Source organism: Pholis gunnellus (genome assembly GCF_910591455.1).
Source record: "Pholis gunnellus genome assembly, chromosome: 6".
Lineage (NCBI taxonomy): Eukaryota > Metazoa > Chordata > Actinopteri > Perciformes > Pholidae > Pholis > Pholis gunnellus.
Genome location: NC_136532.1, coordinates 26770332 through 26791284, shown reverse-complemented (window position 1 = coordinate 26791284; position 20953 = coordinate 26770332). Strand labels below are relative to the sequence as shown.

Below are 20953 nucleotides of genomic sequence, written 5' to 3'. Positions count from 1 at the left end.
CGGTAAGGTTGCACCTTAGTATGATCGGGGCCTTTCTCAGTAAGAGCCCACATATTGTGTGTATTTGGTTTATTGGCTGAACTGATTATATCTGGTGTTAAATGAACACAAGAAGATAATACTTTGTGGTAACATGATACCAGTAGGCCAGAAACTCAACCTTTATGGATCGTGACCCCTTAAAACAAAGTCCCTTCAGCCTGTTCTGCTAGGTTTGTTGTGAAATCGGACACAATCTGCCATCTTTATGCAGTAAATCTGGACTCGTATTTTAGCTTTGTTGCATGTCGCCCCCGTCAACAACAACAACAATAATTCTGGATGACAAAATAATAAGAAATATGTTGTGGTTTCAATGTTCAATAGAACTTGACTATGTCTTCTGTGTGTCCTTTGTAAATGTTGAGACACAAAAACATTTACAATCTTTCTCCATTTGTTTCTTTTGAGCCATAAATTCTTTCTGCAGAAGAAGTCGTCCCGAGAGGAAGTTCAGAGCGATTTATTCATATTCTTAAAAAGCTGAAATGTCTCAGATATCCAGCAGGTGGCAGTGAAAGATCACTAATCTATCACCAGACATGTAGCTCTCACCCAGCAGTGCAGTAATGCTCAAACATGATATTATATCATTTATTACATTGCACAACATCCACACATGTCAATTTGAATTTAGAAATACCAACAAATACTCTTCTTCTGCTTAAACTTGTGTCGTGATATTTGTGTTTCTTGAAGAACAAGTGAAATCTAGTTCTTTCTAAGAAATCAATGAATAAGTTTCATGTTGTGTCACATGAATACAAGTGAGCCATCTCCATGACGATGAAGCAAACTCAACCTCCTGATGAAGACTGGTTTTCTGACAGAACAGCCGATGTTGTGTTTTGGGTTTCTGCCTGATAACCAACACGTGTTGTGTCTCTGAATGTAAAGCGGGATGAAGGTGATTCCATCTGTATTATGGTCGCATGAGGAGATTCTGGATTTAGATGTTTGGAAGGACGGACGACATTTGAACACTGTAGTGAGTTCATGACACGCTGAAGGTCACTGATACAGTATTGATAGATTGGAGGATGGAGGTAACTGATAAGTATGAAGGCAAATCACTGTCAAAATCCGAGAGCGCAAATGAGATCCATGCGCACGCGTATTTTACTTTGACGAGCACTTTTATATCAGCAAAAGTCGCTCGAGAAGCTTAAACCTCGCGAAACTTTATTCTGCCCGCTCGCGAGTCTTTTTTCTGCTCGCTCGCGAGTCTTTTTTCTTTTTGACAGTAAGTGGGCGGACCCAGTCTCCATTGTATCTCTACATCTAATTGGTTACAATGCTCGTTTTTGGATAAACCGGATATCACTGACACAGACGCCAGGTCTGTTAGAGGTGGATCAATCCGCCACTTAACACTACTCCACTACATTTGCTTTGAATTCACTCCATCATTCTATTACAGACGATGTGTGTTTGATAGTCAAACTGTGACAAACCGCTCAAAGACTCTTTGATCTTAATTGATTAAAACATGATGCGATCATATTTAATCATACTGTTGTGTTTACAGAAGAGATATAATGTAGTTGTATATAATATGAGCAACAATTTGGACCTGCTCAAAGATCTGGAGCCAAGATTAGGGACCACTGTTTGTATATTAACTGTTAAATCACTGACAAGTAGTTAGTGGATGAAAAAGTATTCAGATCCTCACTGCAGTAAACGTACTAATACCATACTGATGAAACAATAATCCACTACGAGTAAAATACCTGCATTCAAAACCTTAGTCAAGTATGTTATTATCAGCAAAATGTACTTTAAGTGCAGAAAGTAAAAGTACCCGTGCAGTAAAATGTACATTATTTGCCCCTGACCTGTAGTGCAATCTGAAAATCTTCCCCTGACGTCTGTGTCAGTGATATCCGGTTTATCCAAAGACGAGCATTGTAACCAATCAGATGAAGAGATACAATGGAGACAGGTTCCGCCCACTTACTGTCAAAAAGAAAAACTACTCACGAGCGAGCAGAAAAAAAGACTCGCGAGCGAACAGGTTTAAGCTTCTCGAGCGACTTTTGCTCCCGCGACAGTACATTTTGCTCGCGCGAGAAGGACTTTTGCTCGCGGAGTGATATAAAAGCGCTCGTCAAAGTAAAATACGCGCGCGCGTGGATCTCATTTGCGCTCTCGGATTTTGACAGTGATTTGCCTTCATACCTCACGTCTTTGTGTTCTAGCATCTGTGACCTGTTTGCTTGAACCAAACTCTCACGTACCTGCCTGACCCTCTGCTGCTGACCCTCTGCTGCTGACCCTCTGCTGGACTTTTGAACATCGTAACTGTAAGTGTTTACAACTTCCCCATAAAGCCACTGTTACGTGTCGTGTGTTTGTGCTCTCCAAACAGTGTATATGTTTAAGCCGTGTGTGCTGATTGTTTGTATAAAGTAGTGTCGCTTTCCTTTGATAGGAAAGTGGTTTTCTTTTGCTGCCGTGTGAGCAGCTCGCCATTAATCAACATTATTCCTTTTGTTAAACGCGCATCAGTTGCTTGACTCTCTCTTTCACCGGGAAATTAATATCGTTACTCCCCGCATCCCTTAGACGCCAAAAGGGGGAACGTAACAGTTGGGGGCTCGTCTGGGATCTGGAAGAGCTGATTGTGTGATTGTTAAGAGTGTGTGCTTTTAGGTTCCGAGTGTCTTGTGGTAAGTGTTGATGTCTGTTAGATTGTCTCTGTTAAGTAAAATATTCCGCAGCTTCCTCAGGATAGACAGGTGAGTGTCCAGCTGGGCTTAGCCGTCTTTCCTTCGGGCACTCGTTTATTATTTTGCCTTTTTTAAATTTATTTTCGGAGTAATCCTGGGTGGGGATCAGTCCCTGGCGGAGGAAGGCGGTTCAGGGTTTCGGCCGCTGATGTTTGCCTTTCAAGTCCCGGCACGCTCCAGAAGACAGGTAGGTGAAGGTGTGGTTAGGCAGGATCTGAGGAAGTTTGCTGAGAGAGCCGTAAACACTATACTGTATGTGTGTGGCATCCGGTATCAACATGTATCGCGGTGGTTTCTTGTGACTGTACTTGTGTGTACATGTCAGGTGTTTGTAGAGTGTTTAGCGGCAGCGTTAGGGGCGTTTCTAGCGGTGAGCTAGGGCTGTGGGCTTCTTCGTGGTAAAATGTCAGAGTTTGACATGGAGGAGTTTGTGGCGAATCTTTCTCTCACTCCGCTCGAGAAGTGCAAGAAAAGTGATTTGCGGGAGATCGCCGCGTATTATAGTGTTCCTGTTTCGAGGACCCTTTCGAAAGGGGAACTTTGTGTGGTAAGGGCGTTCTCAGGCTACCGGAGCCGGGAGACCGTGGGCTTAGAGGCCGCGGCGGGTGCAGCGCTGTCTTCGGGTGACGAGAGCGCTGGTGCGCCAGGGCGGGAGGCGGCCGAGCAGCCGTTCACTCCGGCTGCGCAGAGCGGTTGTTTTGTTGTTTTGAGGATTTAAGAAATCTCAGTGGTGATTATATTCATGGTGCGTGAAGCATCATTATATCACATTTTAAAAACTCTGCAGCAAAAGACTACAACTTGGCATTTGTTTTGTTGGCCTCACACACGGCAGCACAAATCAGTAGTTATAACAACATTATTTGTTTTACTTTATCTTCATTCATAAAGTGATTCATGTTTAATAAACTGTCTCTCACCTTCCTGCTGTGTCTGCACTGACTATTCACACTATTATTATTGTTACATAGATTGGACTGATTTTGAAATCAGTGATTTTGTCATTTGCTTTATCTGCAGCTGAAGTTGTGAGTGTTGCTGATGATGGCCCGTTCAGCTCTGTCAGGTGAACCAGGTAAACTGAGACTGCCTTTACAGTTTGCAATATCCATGTCGCTGTTTCTTTTGTCCTCAGTTATGCATCACTTAAATTGTTCATTTTAATTATTTAATTTCAATTGATTGCAAGTGTTTCAGCTATGTTTCTTTTGGTTTTGAAGGTCAGTTCACCAAATCAGCTCTGTAGAGCCAAGACATGCAAATCGTTTCGGTTTGACGTGCTGACGATTTAAGATCTAAGTGGTGATTAAATCTGTGGTGCGTAAAGCGTCGCTAAATCACATTTGATTGTGCAATAATCTACAGACCTTGATAGATTTTCTAACTAGAAAATGCATTTCCTGCTGAAAATGCGTTGGAATGCTGAAAGCTGAAATTAATTAAAAAAAACATTGCTGAAAATAGATATTCAATTAAAAAGAAATTGCAAAAAGCTTAATAATTCAAAAAGTTTAAAGATTACAAATTGCTGAAAATACAGAAATGGGAGACTATCTGTCTGAAAAATGTTGAAGTCCGAAAGCATCTAAACTGCTGAAAACCCTTCTAGTTGAAATGTTGAACAATGGTGTCTGTAGCTGAAAGTATGAGGAAGAAGAAGGCTTTGAAAGTTGAAGAAGTTTAACAGGATTTGAAGATTTTCTCCATTGATATCCCATTCAAAAAAATTGCAAAAAGCTGAATAATTCAAAAGATTTAAAGATTACAAATGTGAAAAGTCCTATCAGCCCTCTCCTGAAAGAGCTGAACATTTTGATAGTCGAACGGTTTCTGTAGCTTAAAAAAGGGAAAAGTCCTCTCAAAATCTCTAAGACCTGAATGACTGTATGAGAGAGAGACAGAAAACAGAGAGAGAAAGAGAGAGAGACAGGTTTTATTTTGCCCTATAAAGCATTTATTATAAATTAATCTTAAAGCATCAGGAATACATCAATTGATTACTTGTTTTGCATTTGATTTATTTAAACATTGTTCCAATCTGTTATTCTCAAAGGGATTGATCAAACCAACCTGGAATGGATAACCTTTGATGGCTCTATCCCCAACGGAGCAGTTTCAATCAACAACGAATATGCTGGACGCATCGACTACGTGTCAAAGTACGAGAGCGTGGCTGGCTTCTACAACCCTGACAAGGGTCCTTACTGCTTCTACTCCTGGGGTCATAAAGAGCATCGTGGCTCCCCATTTGAGATCCTGGTGAACAAAGACAACTTTGAGTTTCTGGAATGGAAGGAAGGCTCCTACGGTTCAGTGCCTGAGAATTCAGTCAAGACTGTCTCCAACAACAAAATTTATGTTGGGAAGCACAAGTATGGTCTTGGGAAGGTGGATGTTAAAAATAAGTCCTTCTACCTTCCCTGGGAAGGTAAAGAGTATTTGTACAAGTACTACGAGGTCCTGACCTTTAACAACAAAATAAACAGCGAGCACATCTCTGATGTCAAGTACAAGACTGATGGGGTTGAAATCGTTAAGCATCCTCCAGAGACAATGAATAAGGCAACCCTCGACAACAAAAGCTGCCAGACAGCGACACAGACAGCATCCCTCTCAAAGAAAAGCCAAGTGGAGCAAAGGTGGGACGGCAGCTTTTCCTTCACATTAGGCGTCAACACTAGCATCACTGCTGAAATCCCCTCAATTGCCTCCATAGGAATTGAGTATAGCTCGTCAACAACCCTCCAGTTCACCAAGGGAGCAACTTATACTGAGTCAAAAGACTACACTGTTTCTGTTCAGTGCAATATCCCACCAAACCACTCCTGCAGTGTCAGTATGGTGGGATATAAGTACGAGGCAGACATCCCTTACACTGCACGCCTCAACCGCACCTACAACAACGGGGAGACCACATGGAGGTCCATCTCTGGGACCTACAAACGCGTCGAAGTTATGGAAGTCCGGTCTGTGGTGGGTCGCTGTGAACCTCTGCCTGACGCTAACCCCTGTGCCTGAAAGAATGATTGAAGAGGCTCCATGAGATGCAGTACCTGACATCATGTATGTTTAGTTGGGTACTTGTAATGTAATTATACTATTAGACGATTATTATTGTTATGGAAGTATATGAAGGTCATTCCTCTGCTGTTATTCCTCATAATTGGTTGCAGCAATTTCCATAATGACAATCTAAAAATAAATGTTGTGTGCCTAAATATATTTTATGAGACAATAACACTACTTAATTATATTTACCTTTTTCTGTTTTGCTTTTTCAGCTATTTTTTTTCCAACCAAAAAGAAAAGTTTAAAAAATTTGCATTTCACATAAAAAAAAAAAATTTGAAAAGTAAATATTTGTATTAATTCAACACTGTTTCTATTTAGTGTCTCTCTATAGACAGAATCCCTTCATTTGTTAACACCAGGCTTTTTTTTTTAAATATTTGCAGGACAGTATTGTTGGGTTGATGATATGATGAACAAATTGATTGAAAAAGTCATGAAAAATTGGAATGACAGAATTAAGAACCTGTGAGGTAAGAAGTCAGCAGGGACCCCAGTTAGTAGATGAGGGTTATATAAATGATTTGCTGTGAATGATGTCAAGTGTTTTTGATTTCTTTTTACTCCGTTGAGATCTTTAAAAACGATTCAGGGACGCATGAAGCTGGGAGTGAGAGGAGAACAATATGAAGCATTGAATGTTGGATTAGTGGTAAAAGAAGAATCCATCAGAAACTGCTAAGAGGTGCTGCTGTTGATCAACCTGTGCAGCAAAGAACAACACGGACTTTGTCTCCATCTTGTGACGTTTACAGGAAGTAGAATGTGTCCGTGCCGTCACATCCTGTACACATGCTGCACATTCAGTAACGTTGATGACATTGAGCACATGTGAGCATGTTGTCCCTGAGAAGTGCATTCAGTAGGTGACAGGATGAATGAAATGTAACAGTGAACGCGTTTCTTAAACAATGTGTTGTGTGTATACAACCCTCAGTGCTCCCTCTCTTCAGTGAGGCTGTCTATAACAGACGTGAGCATCAACACACTGTTACAACTTCACATGACAAAGATCATCAACAACCACAATCATTCTGCTTCTTTGACTGTTTAACAAACACAAAGTCTAACAGCGACTCATTCCTTGAGCAGATTGTTGTAAATGATGATTTGTTTAAACATCCTTTCTCAGAGTTGATGATGAAGCAGTGAAGTTGTAGGAGGTAAAGTTGAACCATCTTTTAAAATGTGATTTCTGACTGTTTCTAATGTTGAGAACACGCACACAGTGAGGTCCAGACCAGTGAGAGCATCAATACAACTCCATCAACATGAAACAAGTTGCACAACTCTTTGTTGCTCACATGTTTACAGCTACTGAGCCTTCATCAGGGAGGTATGAGGTCCATTCAGCTTTCTTTGTCTACAGTCGCTTCATCAGTCACGTGACTTTACAAAAGAACATTAACTTCATTCAGCTGGACTGTCCATCAATGTTGATGTTGAAAGAGTTTCACTGAGGAATCTGTTGATTTGAAAATTTAAAAGTGTAGATTTAACGTTTTCAGATTAAATATTGTCTTCTGTTATGATCTGGTTGATTAATTGTTTTTCATGATTTGTATTCTTTGTAATTTGTCACATGAATATTTCACAGATGTTTGTAAAGAAACTTGAAACAACTTCATACAGAATATTGTGAATAAAAACTGTTGGTGATTTAATGACACGTCATGAAGCAGCATCCATCTGATGTACATTTATAAAGATATAGTTGATTCAATGAAATAAGACGTTTTAAACTAAAGTTCCTTTATTTTGATCACAAACATTTTAATTCATCGTTCATGTTACTGATCATGTAAAAACTACAGAAATCATCATAAACAGAATGAAGAAGCTCTGAAAGAATTACAGACTGAATCAAAACCCATTTTTATTATTATGATCCATACTGTTCACCTGATTTTGTAATGATATATATTTGATGTATTTTAGATTCTTAGACTTTATATTTACACTCTTTATCTCATTTAAACATAAAAAACTAATAAAACAGACAAATATAACAAGGTATCCAAAACTAAAATAACTCAACAGAAAAATATAAAAAGTCAACAAACACAATTATAATCTGAATTAACAGCTTTTATCTTAAACATTTTTATTTTTAACACATTTTTGCTACAGATCCTTACATCTGTAATTTTTTAACTTCCAAAAAATGAATTTCAGATTAAAACAATGATTCATGTGTTGGGTAGTTGATGACAATAGAGACAGTTAAGAAAAACAATTTCAATCATAAAAAGAGAATCAATCAGAGTCAGAATGTGTTTTGATTCACTGAACCTCTGAGACTCTGAGTGTAAAGTGTAAAACACTGAAATTATAACATCAAACCTGAAATAACTCAACAGAAGATCCAGAAATCTTAGAAACTAAAACTGATGTCTGATGAAGATCAAAGTTAAAGAAACACACAACTGGAAACAAAGTGTTTGGTTTGGTGGATTCACTAAATGTTAGATTGTGTTCTGATTAAACACAAGATGCTGAAAACCAGTTTAATCAAAAAGTCATTTAAAAATCATCCTTTAATTGTTCCTGTAGGTTTATCACCTGATGATGTAATGCAACTTCTGTATTGAGTAGATGTAGATTTTCTGTCATAACTGTTGATTGTATTGATTCTATCAATGAGATGTTGACACACAGTGAAGTCAGAGTAAAGTCTGAACAAACACTAACATGTCTGAACATCACAGAGAAACATCAGGTTGATAGATTTTGATATCAGCAGTTTTAGCATCAACAGACTTTCCAATATTGAAATATGGGAAGAGTTTCTCAGTGAAAGTGTCTCTGTGAGTGTAGATGAGAGTCATGTCTTCAGGGTCGTAGAAGGACACGTCCCCCATGTCATAGTCCAGCTGGACTCTGATCCTCTGGAGACTCTTCTTCACTCTGACAGTCTGACCAACAACATCAGTGTATTTACCACTACGATGAGTTAAACACCAGACTCCATATTTTGGTAAAGCAACTATCTTTCCCTTCCTGTCAACTGACTCTTTAGCCAAACCTACATTCCAGTTAGGATGGTCTCCCACCTCCACCTCCCAGCTGTGTTTCCCTGAGCTGAAGCCCTCAGAGCCCAGAACATTGGTATACTTAGTGAATCTCTCTGGATTGTCAGGAAGCTTCTGGTTTGTGTCTTCACGTCTCACACTGGTCAGATCATCAGACAGATAGAGCCAGCGGTGTGCAGTGTTTGGGTCCAGAATGACAGAACTGAAGTGGACCTTAACCTCCATCTTCTCCCAGACTCTGGAGGACAGGTTGCCCAGGTGTTGGGCCACATCTATCAGCGCTCCTGAGACCAGCTGTGGGTCTGACAGTGAGCTCTGGACTCTGGCTCTGGTCTGAGTGGCTTTATAACTGCTGAGGAATGACACGTTGTGTTTCTGCAGGTCTTCTTCAACAGCAGAGATGCTGTCTGACAGAGAGGAGATCTGCTCCTGAATCACCTTCATCTCTCTGCTGACAGTCTTCCTCTTCTGCTGCTCTTCCTCCCTCAGAGCTGCCAGTCTGGACTCCTCTTCCTCTTTCAGGAACTGGTGGAGCTTGTTGAACTCTGCTCTGATCTGCCTCTCTGTGGACAACAGCTGCTTCTTGGAGTGTTCAATCATTTCATCGTATGTTTCCTCCACTTGTTTGTGTTTGTGCCTCTTGTCCTGCAGAGACTCTAAGTCAGATCTCAGCTGGTCCTTCAGGTCACTGACTGCTTGTTCTAAAGGAACCAACTTGTGACTCTGGTGGAGAGAAAACTCACAGACAGGACACACAACTCTCTCTTCATCCTCACAGAACAGTTGAGTCTCTTCTCCATGTTTACTACACACCACCTCCACCTTCTTCTCTCCTTTCACTGTCTCAGATGATCCAGTTTTCTGTCTCTCAGCAAACGAGTCAGACAGTTCCTTCAGTGGAAAGTTTACATACGGAAAGTCTTTTGAGGATTTTCTTTTACAAATGGGACAGTTTTTGTTTGTAGCTTGTTTCCAGAATTGCTGCAGGCAGCTTGAACAGAAGCTGTGGTTGCAGCTCAGAGACACAGGATCTCTGAAGGTCTCTGAACAAACATGGCAGTTCAGGTAACTTTCAACAAGAGCGGTTTTTTCAGCCATTTTCTTGCTTTTCCAAATTGTTCTTTAAAAAAAAAAGACTCACCAAATTATATTTCCCTTCGTTAGTCTTTCCTCAGTCCTCCAGGTGGAACATTGTTGGACAGAGATATCTCACAGTGTCATGTCGACGTGTCTCCTTTCAACAATGTCAGAACCTGCTTTCTATTTCACCAACATCTTTCATTGGTTAATCATTAATGGCAGTAAATGCAGCGATCTGTTTTTATTACCAGCAGATAGAACAGGATACGTTGCACACTGTCCTTCATAATCTGGAACACTCTCAGGTTTTATTTTGTAACTCCTGTGTTTCTCTGTGTGAGAAATGATCCTAAACACTGACAGGAAGCTGAAGACATTATCCCGACTAAATGTTGTGTCTCATGCTTCCTGTGTTACAATGAAAAAATACTTTGTCACAGTGAAGACAAAGCAACAGTTGGAAACACTTGATGATGAAAAGACCACCGATGTAAAACTCTTTAAAGGTTAAACTTCTTTAAGACACTCAGAGGCAGTTTGTTCAGTGCTCCTCCTGGTTGCTGATTAACGCTCTCACTATCTTTGGACTTTGTCAGTTTGTTTTATTCCAGAACCTTTGAACTCAAAGTGTTCTTGGTACGTGTACCTTGTGATTTCAGATCTCATAAACATTAAGGTCTTTTGTATAGAGTCAAACAAATATATAGTGGTTATGTTCCTAAAGATTGACAACAGAAACAATATTTATGTATCTTTTTGACTTCATTTTCAATCTAAAAAACATCTGAAAATACTGTCAAAGCCTAACGCAAAGACTGAGACTAAACAGGGAGACAAGTGAGCTGGCGGCAAAGAAAAACATTTTATTACAAATCAAACAAATGCAAAAGGAATCGGTATCAGTTGTCAGTTCTGAAGTGCATGTATGGATGCGTGTGGCAGCGTATCAGGAGAAACAGAACATTAACCCAAAGAACAGTGTGATGCTGGTGGCTGACAGGATCTCTTCTCCCAGAGAGCGAGGCTGCCAAATGAAGACGTATTTAAGGCAGAGACACACCGGCTCGGGTGTGGCTCATCTAGCTGGAGACCCTCCAATCAGCACCTGCAACAGATTATCAAACACAACAGGGACACTAGTGTGTGTGAGGAGGAGGGTCGTCACAATACTGAAAACTAAAAACTGACTGAAGGTTTGTAGGGTTTACGAGGCTTGTTTCAGATCATAATACTGTAATAATCTAATTTCAGTATTTATTTTCAGAGATGATGAGGTCATAATGATGCTTGGAGAAGCAACCATTACAGTTGATTTACATCCCAGCACCTTTTAAACATATATATTAATGCGTGTGGAAAATCAGACTTTCAACTACATTGTAGGAGAGCGAGGGGCGTTACCAGAGTGCTGGACATTGGCTCGTTGAACAAAGACAACCTCCTGGAGAAGGTGAAGGAGGTGCTTCACGAGCCGTCCTGCAGGGAGAACGTGCAGGAGCTCTCCAGGCTGCACAGAGACCAGACCATGAAGCCTCTGGACCGAGCCATGTTCTGGATCCAGTTTGTCCTGAGACACAAAGGGAGCCGCTCACCTACAGGCCGACTCCTACGAGACGTCCTGGATCCAGCAGCACTCCATTCATGTGATCACACTGTTGCTCGTGTCGCTCGTGATGACGTCACTGATCTGCATTTCAACAGTGAAACGATTGAGGAGCAAAGTGTTTGGTGGGAGGAAAGAAAACCTGGACTGACACAGATACTCATGTTGCCCTGTACGTCCTTTCTGTTATGTGTTTTATGGAGCAGTTTAAAGTACCTCAGAAGTGTACTAACAGTATTCAGCCATAGGAACACGGTGACACTGGTTGGTTACTGGGTCTCTGTGTTCTGTAGAAATATTAGATGGAGGACAGAACTGCAGCTCATCATCTGATCAGAATAACTGTCTCTAGAAAATGTGCGACAGCTGATGTTGATGGTGAAGTCCCTTATCATTTCAGTGAACAAATATAAGACACAAATCCACATAAGTTACAAGGCTTTATTAAATATATTTCACTGCACATCATTTAAATACTTGTTAGTACGCAGATTTCCAAATAAATATATACATGTATATTAAAATGGTGCATAAATAGATAAATACATGAATAGATGAAAGCATTAACAGTGTGTCGTGTCATTCAGCACAATAAATACACAGGGTGTTCACCAGAGAAGCACAATGATGCCATCTTCTGGTGAAACTTGACTTAAGTCAATACACGAAGCATTTCACTTTCTGTACTTGGTACAAACAGTAAATAGAAGCTCTGGAATACTCGCAACGTTTTACCAGACAACCGTATCGTGTCTTTGTTGCTTTTCTGACTCACAATAGCTGAAGTGCAGTTTATTGTTACGCTCTGCTCAACACCCCCAAAATAACGTCTCCTCCAGAGGGTCAAACTTGACCCCCAGATGCAGATCCACGTTCCACTTTGGGCGTCTTTGGCGGGTTTCTAACTCTGACGTTCGACCTCCTCTCGGATGCTGAAGATTCGGGAGCGCTCGGCGGACTCCAGGCACATCGCCAGCGGCTTGTTGTCCTGCTGCGCCGTGCTGATGTACCAGTTCTGGTAGGCGACGGACATGAGGGTGCTGATGTTCACCCCGGTGTCCTGTCTGTAGAAGAGGAATCTCACCATGTCGCTGTCCGTGCTGATGCTCGTGCCCAATCCGCTCAGCAGACTCTTGTTCTCCACCGCCTGAGGGTGTGAAAAGGTAAAGGTCAGGGTCTGCGTAAAGGGTCACTGCATCACCCTTTCATAGCGCTACAAAGTGTGCGCTGAGAATCTGTGTGACGAGTCACGAGCTTTACCTCCAGATGCAGAGTTGGCTCGGCACCGTCTTTGCGGCAACTCAGGTAGAGATTTGTGCCCTTGATGCCCAGAGCCACCGTTCTGCCCTCGACGCTGGGTGCAGGGTGCAAGTATGTCGACATGTTCAGGAGAACTGAGGAGAGAAGAGAGGGTAGAGGTTCCTCTTTATTGAGAACTGAAGGACTATCTGTCATGGTGCTACTTTAAGTGCTTTAAGTGAATTTAAATATCTACCATTAACTTTGTCTATGAATGATCTAACTGTCACATGTAATCACCTTTTTTGGTCTCGGCGCCTCCCTGCAGCATCACTGCGTGGAGCTCCATGCTGTTCTGGACCTGAACTAAGCTCCTCTTCTCTCCGTCGTACATGCTGCACTGCTCCTCGCCCGTCCAGCTGACCTGAAGCTGTGGAGCTGAACCACGCTCAAACACAATTTCCTCTGAGGGAAAAAGAGGCGCACCTGATTAGTGATGTTGTCTTCTTTCTTTAGGAAGCAGCAGGAATTGCAAACAAACAGCTGAAATAGATTTAGTCTCTTGCTGCACAAATGGGTCAGAAATGTGAGCACCTCTCTGGGTAATTTACTGCAGATTATCAAGAACTTCATTGCAGATAAATTCATTGAGGTGATTTCTGACTCAGCGTAGATTAAGTGAAACAAAACTACTGAAACAGTAAAAGAGACGTCAGTCAAACAAAGCAATAAATGAAGGAACGTGTGGATGGATCTGTGATAAACAAGTAAGTGAAGGCCAACAAGATCATGTAAACTGTTGATGGTAGAGGACTTAGATGGCAGCATTTCTGTTTTTACATAATATACAGATTTATTTATCTTTTCAGGAACTTGTAAGTGTTGGTAACAGAGTTTAACCTCTGTGCTAACAGAGAAACCAGCACAGAAAGTCCCTTTTGTTGATGTGAAATTGTTGAAATAAAGTCTCCTCCGTGTGCTTACCTTCCACGATGCTCTCCAGCATGATGTTGAGCAGGTCCTCGTCTCTGAATTCGGTGCTCATCGGGGATTCTGAGCTGCTGCCCTTAAACCTCTCCATGGCGATGACGAGGTTGGCCACGTGCCTCATTGTCAGCGGGTGATGGGAGATCTCAAAGTCCAGTCCTTTGGGCATCTTGGGGCTCCACATCTCGCTCACGTTGCATTTCATCTCGGATTCCATCTTTTGTTTTCTGAAGCAAGGAAGATCTGCAGGAAGATGAATGTACAGTGTCACGAAACATGTAGGGAAATACAGCAGCATTTTCAGGTAAACTTCTACTGTTTTGCTATTTATTCCCCCTTTTTTCCCCTAAATGTTGTATTCAATACCCTTAAATACAATTGTTTACTGGTTTACTCTCAGTTCTAAAAGCTATTGTACATCTGTGTGTGCTGCTGCAGTGATTTATGATGCACTACTGAACCTCCCTCACCTGGTCTGGAGGGCAACCCTGAGGGAGCGAGGAAGACTCGAGTCACAACTCACACAGGGAGAGAAACAGCATCAGTATGCTTCAACCAACGAGCTGGTTGTGTGTTAACTTCTAGCAGAAGCTCTCGGCTTTCATTATCTACACAAACTTCCTGGAGTATAAAAGTGTGCAAATGTCAACAATTATCACATTTCAGCTGTCTGTATAACAGCAGACCTCTAGCACGGCTGCAAGTCTGTCCATTTGGAGAAAGGTTGAAACTGTTTGGTCGCGTTCAGACCAACTAATTCACTTTGGAGTCATAAATTGATTTACCCTCCTCCGAGTATGCAGAGCCCATCCGACAATGTCCGCCACATAACTTCCAGTAACTTGTGAATAAGAAGGCCAGAGAAACCAAAGAGGAAGAAATCCCTCCCTCAACAGCACGTACCTCTCCCAGCAATTTGATGCAGTCGGCCGGGGACCGGTCCACGGCACGGATGAGGGAGTGGGCCTCGTCTCCCTCGTTCATGGCTCCCCAGAAAGGCTGGAGCGCGGCCACAGTGCGCCGGACCTGAGGTTGCACCGGCATTGGGGGACGCTTGTAGGAAATACCCTTGGCCTCCCGCCACTCCTGTAGCTTTCTCCTTGACACCAAACAATAGAGCAGAGGGTTCCATTGAAAGCACAGCAGAGAGACACAAAGGGGAGAGGAAGTGGAATGACTGAGGTCCCAGGACAAACTGGGGTTGATTCCTTTAACATTTGACTCTGGACAAACAACTCTCATTATACTTTCATGCTTAGTGTTTGAACGACAGTAATGAACTACTATCCAGCCACATGCTGGAGCGCATCATGAATGTGTCTGCGTACACATTCATTGTAGATGCAGAAATCTACTAAACGTTTTGTGAGCTCTCTTTAGGTGAACTCACTAACAAATCAAACATTCACAATATAAACAAATACAGTATGTTCATTACAGCCAGCACGCTGAACAACAGATCAGTTCCCCTTTATGGGATGCAATGGACAGAAAAAAAGCAAGTAAAGCTTGTGATGAAACTGATGAACCGAATAGAGATGATTCTTTAAAAGTATGTGAATAACTGTGTAGACACCTGCTGCCATCTGGCTGTGGATTGGTGAGACATGTATGCTGCATTTAGAGAGGATTTAGATTAATTATTAAAGTATATCTTTGTGTTTTGGATAGTTTTCAGACAAAACGATTAATAAATAACAATAATAGGCCAAATAAGCTATGATACATGAATAACTTGTTTGCAGTCTTGTTGCATACAGGTAATTTAACATGTAATTATAATAATTATATAATATAATTTTCAAAGCGCTCTTTATTTTAGGTATAAATCCATCCCTGGCAGAGCTTGTTTTCTACTACAGTGAAGCACCCATACCTGGAGAGTGCAGTTACGTAACGTTACATTTATTTAGACGTGGCGTTTGCTAATTATAATTATGTTCAAAGCGCTCTTTATTTTAGGTATAAATCCATCCCTGGCAGAGCTTGTTTTCTACTATAGTGAAGCACCGATACCTGTAATGCGTGTTCACAAAGCCACGTGATTAAAGAGACCAATGAAAAGACTGCATCATTGTTTGTAACGTTATAAAGGTTCAGCATCAGCATAAGCCCACAGCATTACTGCTAGTTTATGTTAACGTTTGATGCAATAACGTCAATATTGTTAGACAGTGCATCTTCTTCTTCTTCTTTTAAGTTTTATGGCGGATGGCATCCAGTGAAAGGTGCATTCCCGCCACCTACTGTATTGGAGTGTGGACCAGAGAACCCTATCCCCTTACAAAACAAAACAAAAAACAAACAAAACAAAATAAAAACAAACAACAACAAAAGTGGAGATCCATCATTTCAGTGATTTTAATTATTTAGCTCAATCCTGTTTCTTTCACGTATTGTAGTACATGTCCTGCCCCCACGTTTAATGCATCTGTTAGGTTTAGTTCCTCAACTTCCAGCTTCCTCTTAGACAGTGCAGTTACGAAACGTTACATTTATTTAGACGTGGCGTTTGCTAACTAACTAATAGCTAGCGTTAGCTCATAGCTAGCTAGCTAACGTTAACGAACGTATTTAGCTTTCATTCACTCGCTAACCTTTTCTGGAAAGTATCGATACGGTCTCTTCTTCTTCTTCCATGTCTATCAAACTTCAGTTTATTCCTATTGACCAAATAAATGTATTACAAATGGATTGATTGACTTGTTGTTGTGGTGGTTTTAGGACATGCTAAAGTAACGTTAGCTTCATAACAACCGAGCTCGCTCTTCCGGTTTTGAAACTGCCGGGAGTGAACAGCTCCTCTTGTCTCATTGGACGATTTGAAATCTCGCGCATGCGCTAAAATCCAGCGGCGAATGGAGCAGAGAATGTAAACGAAGAAAGGGGCGTACAAGTTGAACAGGTGCACATGGGAGTTTTCCTTCAGACCTGCAATTGTTTCCTGTCCTTACATGACTCTGGAGGTGTATAATGTGTCCTGAATAGAAAAGAAAAGTGCAAAAGTATTAGAAATATAAATTACCAAAAAGTGAAAGTTATGCATGATTGTTACGTGAATGGTACATTGCAGAGTAATATTTATTACATTATTGGATTATAACTATTGATGCATCTATGTGTATAATTTGTAATTATTTTAATTACTTTATAACTGCTTAACATGCTGCTGGATCACTTGTGAATTATCATTAAAGTATTATCTTAGGTTTCTTTAATACGAAGACCACTACGAGCAGCCACAGGAACAGGACGGGGGCCAAAAAGTGATAAGGCCATGCCAACCGGTGGCTGCAATATGCTGGCACTGATTAGGAATTGGTTGTGGGAGGAGCCAGCCAGCCTGGAACACACCCTATTCTTCATTCTCTGGGGAGCATATAAGTCAATCTGAATAACGTGTGAGATTATTTGACTAAATTGGTGGCTGATAAAGCATCAACAACATCAAGAGCCACAGCAATGATGGATTTGTGAGCTACTCTGGACAAACAGCACGTCAGACAAACACAATGAGGTTTCTGTGAAGGATCTGTGTGAAAAGAAGAATCCATCAGAAACTGCTAAGAGGTGCTGCTGTTGATCAACCTGTGCAGCAAAGAACAACACGGACTTTGTCTCCATCTTGTGACGTTTACAGGAAGTAGAATGTGTCCGTGCCGTCACAGCCTGTACACATGCTGCACATTCAGTAACGTTGATGACATTGAGCACATGTGAGCATGTTGTCCCTGAGAAGTGCATTCAGGAGGTGACAGGATGAATGAAATGTAACAGTGAACGCGTTTCTTAAACAATGTGTTGTGTGTATACAACCCTCAGTGCTCCCTCTCTTCAGTGAGGCTGTCTATAACAGACGTGAGCATCAACACACTGTTACAACTTCACATGACAAAGATCATCAACAACCACAATCATTCTGCTTCTTTGACTGTTTAACAAACACAAAGTCTAACAGCGACTCATTCCTTGAGCAGATTGTTGTAAATGATGATTTGTTTAAACGTCCTTTCTCAGAGTTGATGATGAAGCAGTGAAGTTGTAGGAGGTAAAGTTGAACCATCTTTTTAAATGTGATTTCTGACTGTTTCTAATGTTGAGAACACGCACACAGTGAGGTCCAGACCAGTGAGAGCATCAATACAACTCCATCAACATGAAACAAGTTGCACAACTCTTTGTTGCTCACATGTTTACAGCTACTGAGCCTTCATCAGGGAGGTATGAGGTCCATTCAGCTTTCTTTGTCTACAGTCGCTTCATCAGTCACGTGACTTTACTAAAGAACATTAACTTCATTCAGCTGGACTGTCCATCAATGTTGACGTTGAAAGAGTTTCACTGAGGAATCTGTTGATTTGAAAATTTAAAAGTGTAGATTTAACGTTTTCAGATTAAATATTGTCTTCTGTTATGATCTGGTTGATTAATTGTTTTTCATGATTTGTATTCTTTGTAATTTGTCACATGAATATTTCACAGATGTTTGTAAAGAAACTTGAAACAACTTCATACAGAATATTGTGAATAAAAACTGTTGGTGATTTAATGACACGTCATGAAGCAGCATCCATCTGATGTACATTTATAAAGATATAGTTGATTCAATGAAATAAGACGTTTTAAACTAAAGTTCCTTTATTTTAATCACAAACATTTTAATTCATCGTTCATGTTACTGATCATGTAAAAACTACAGAAATCATCATAAACAGAATGAAGAAGCTCTGAAAGAATTACAGACTGAATCAAAACCCATTTATATTATTATGATCCATACTGTTCACCTGATTTTGTAATGATATATATTTGATGTATTTTAGATTCTTAGACTTTATATTTACACTCTTTATCTCATTTAAACATAAAAAACTAATAAAACAGACAAATATAACAAGGTATCCAAAACTAAAATAACTCAACAGAAAAATATAAAAAGTCAACAAACACAATTATAATCTGAATTAACAGCTTTTATCTTAAACATTTTTATTTTTAACACATTTCTGCGACAGATCCTTACATCTGTAATTTTTTAACTTCCAAAAAATGAATTTCAGATTAAAACAATGATTCATGTGTTGGGTAGTTGATGACAATAGAGACAGTTAAGAAAAACAATTTCAATCATAAAAAGAGAATCAATCAGAGTCAGAATGTGTTTTGATTCACTGAACCTCTGAGACTCTGAGTGTAAAGTGTAAAACACTGAAATTATAACATCAAACCTGAAATAACTCAACAGAAGATCCAGAAATCTTAGAAACTAAAACTGATGTCTGATGAAGATCAAAGTTAAAGAAACACACAACTGGAAACAAAGTGTTTGGTTTGGTGGATTCACTAAATGTTAGATTGTGTTCTGATTAAACACAAGATGCTGAAAACCAGTTTAATCAAAAAGTCATTTAAAAATCATCCTTTAATTGTTCCTGTAGGTTTATCACCTGATGATGTAATGCAACTTCTGTATTGAGTAGATGTAGATTTTCTGTCATAACTGTTGATTGTATTGATTCCATCAATGAGATGTTGACACACAGTGAAGTCAGAGTAAAGTCTGAACAAACACTAACATGTCTGAACATCACAGAGAAACATCAGTTTGATAGATTTTGATATCAGCAGTTTTAGCATCAACAGACATTCCAATACTGATATATGGGAAGAGTTTCTCAGTGAAAGTGTCTCTGTGAGTGCAGATGTGAGTCATGTCTTCAGGGTCGTAGAAGGACACGTCCCCCATGTCATAGTCCAGCTGGACTCTGATCCTCTGGAGACTCTTCTTCACTCTGACAGTCTGACGAGATCCATTAGTGTATTTACCACTACGATGAGTTAAAAACCAGACTCCATATTCTGGTGAAACAAATATCTCTCCCTTCCTGTCAACTGACTCTTTAACCAAACCTACATTCCAGTCAGGATGGTCTCCCACCTCCACCTCCCAGCTGTGTTTCCCTGAGCTGAAGCCCTCAGAGCCCAGAACATTGGCATAATAAGTGAATCTCTCTGGATTGTCAGGAAGCTTCTGCTTTGTGTCTCCATTTCTCACACTGGTCAGATCATCAGACAGATAGAGACAGCGGTGTGCAGTGTTTGGGTCCAGAATGACAGGACTGAAGTGGACCTTGTCCTTCATCTTCTCCCAGACTCTGGAGGACAGGTTGCCCAGGTGTTGGGCCACATCTATCAGCGCTCCTGAGACCAGCTGTGGGTCTGACAGTGAGCTCTGGACTCTGGCTCTGGTCTGAGTGGCTTTATAACTGCTGAGGAATGACACGTTGTGTTTCTGCAGGTCTTCTTCAACAGCAGAGATGCTGTCTGACAGAGAGGAGATCTGCTCCTGAATCACCTTCATCTCTCTGCTGATAGTCTTCCTCTTCTGCTGCTCTTCCTCCCTCAGAGCTGCCAGTCTGGACTCCTCTTCCTCTTTCAGGAACTGGTGGAGCTTGTTGAACTCTGCTCTGATCTGCCTCTCTGTGGACAACAGCTGCTTCTTGGAGTGTTCAATCATTTCATCGTATGTTTCCTCCACTTGTTTGTGTTTGTCCCTCTTGTCCTGCAGAGACTCTAAGTCAGATCTCAGCTGGTCCTTCAGGTCACTGACTGCTTGTTCTAAAGGAACCACCTTGTGACTCTGGTGGAGAGAAAACTCACAGACAGAACACACAACTCTCTCTTCATCCTCACAGAACAGTTTAGTCTCTTCTCCATGTTTACTACACACCACCTCCACCTTCTTCTCTCCTTTCACTGTCTCAGATGATCCAGTTTTCTGTCTCTCAGCAAACGAGTCAGACAGTTCCTTCAGTGGAAAGTTTACCAGAGGATGTTCACTTGAGGATCTTCTTTTACAAATGGGACAGTTTTTGTTTTTAGCTTGTTTCCAGAATTGCTGCAGGCAGCTTGAACAGAAGCTGTGGTTGCATCTCAGAGACACAGGATCTCTGAACGTCTCTGAACAAACATGGCAGTTCAGGTAACTTTTAACAAGAACTATTTTCTCAGCCATTTGTCTTGGTATCTAAACTATCTTTCAATAACAAGACTCACCAAGTTACTGTTCCGTGTCTTCACTGGTTCAAATACTCCAAACGTGTGTTTTCAGCAGAGATCTCACACCCTGTAATGGCGTCTCAGCTCTGTTCAACAATGTGCACAATCTTCTT

At 40.9% G+C, this 20953-nt stretch overlaps 4 protein-coding genes across 8 annotated transcripts; 1 reads left to right on the top strand and 3 right to left on the bottom strand.

The window, feature by feature from the left end:
- Positions 1-2059: 2059 nt before the first annotated feature.
- On the top strand, positions 2060-8342 carry LOC306697296 (natterin-4-like). 2 transcript variants are annotated; one of them, XM_079161113.1, is made up of 3 exons: positions 2060-2345; positions 3792-3846; positions 4825-8342. In XM_079161113.1, exons 2-3 carry the CDS (start codon positions 3813-3815, stop codon positions 5787-5789), a joined length of 999 nt encoding a protein of 332 aa, XP_079017239.1. In that variant the 5' UTR covers positions 2060-2345; positions 3792-3812; the 3' UTR covers positions 5790-8342. The 2 variants fall into 2 exon arrangements, with proteins under 2 accessions (XP_079017239.1, XP_079017240.1); XM_079161114.1 differs by lacking the exon at positions 2060-2345 and adding an exon at positions 3052-3318.
- Positions 8343-8486: 144 nt separating this feature from the next.
- LOC306697093 (nuclear factor 7, brain-like) lies at positions 8487-10147 on the bottom strand (the record flags this gene model as incomplete). Its single annotated transcript, XM_079160835.1, has 3 exons — positions 8487-9763; positions 10014-10037; positions 10142-10147. The coding sequence occupies 3 exons, from the start codon at positions 10145-10147 to the stop codon at positions 8543-8545; spliced, it is 1251 nt and encodes a 416-aa protein (XP_079016961.1). The 3' UTR covers positions 8487-8542.
- Positions 10148-12273: 2126 nt separating this feature from the next.
- LOC306697298 (interleukin-1 beta-like) lies at positions 12274-20880 on the bottom strand. Of its 4 annotated transcripts, none has more exons than XM_079161121.1 (6): positions 20838-20874; positions 14685-14880; positions 13779-14024; positions 13095-13259; positions 12816-12949; positions 12274-12702 (listed from the first exon to the last, which is right to left on the bottom strand). In XM_079161121.1, exons 3-6 carry the CDS (start codon positions 13996-13998, stop codon positions 12457-12459), a joined length of 765 nt encoding a protein of 254 aa, XP_079017247.1. In that variant the 5' UTR covers positions 13999-14024; positions 14685-14880; positions 20838-20874; the 3' UTR covers positions 12274-12456. The 4 variants fall into 4 exon arrangements, with proteins under 4 accessions (XP_079017247.1, XP_079017246.1, XP_079017245.1 ...); XM_079161120.1 differs by lacking the exon at positions 20838-20874 and adding an exon at positions 16379-16492; XM_079161119.1 differs by having other exon boundaries at positions 13779-14880; positions 20838-20880.
- On the bottom strand, positions 18344-20930 carry LOC306697291 (nuclear factor 7, brain-like). Its single transcript, XM_079161108.1, has one exon. The coding sequence runs from the start codon at positions 20794-20796 to the stop codon at positions 19369-19371; it is 1428 nt and encodes a 475-aa protein (XP_079017234.1). The 5' UTR covers positions 20797-20930; the 3' UTR covers positions 18344-19368.
- Positions 20931-20953: the final 23 nt, after the last annotated feature.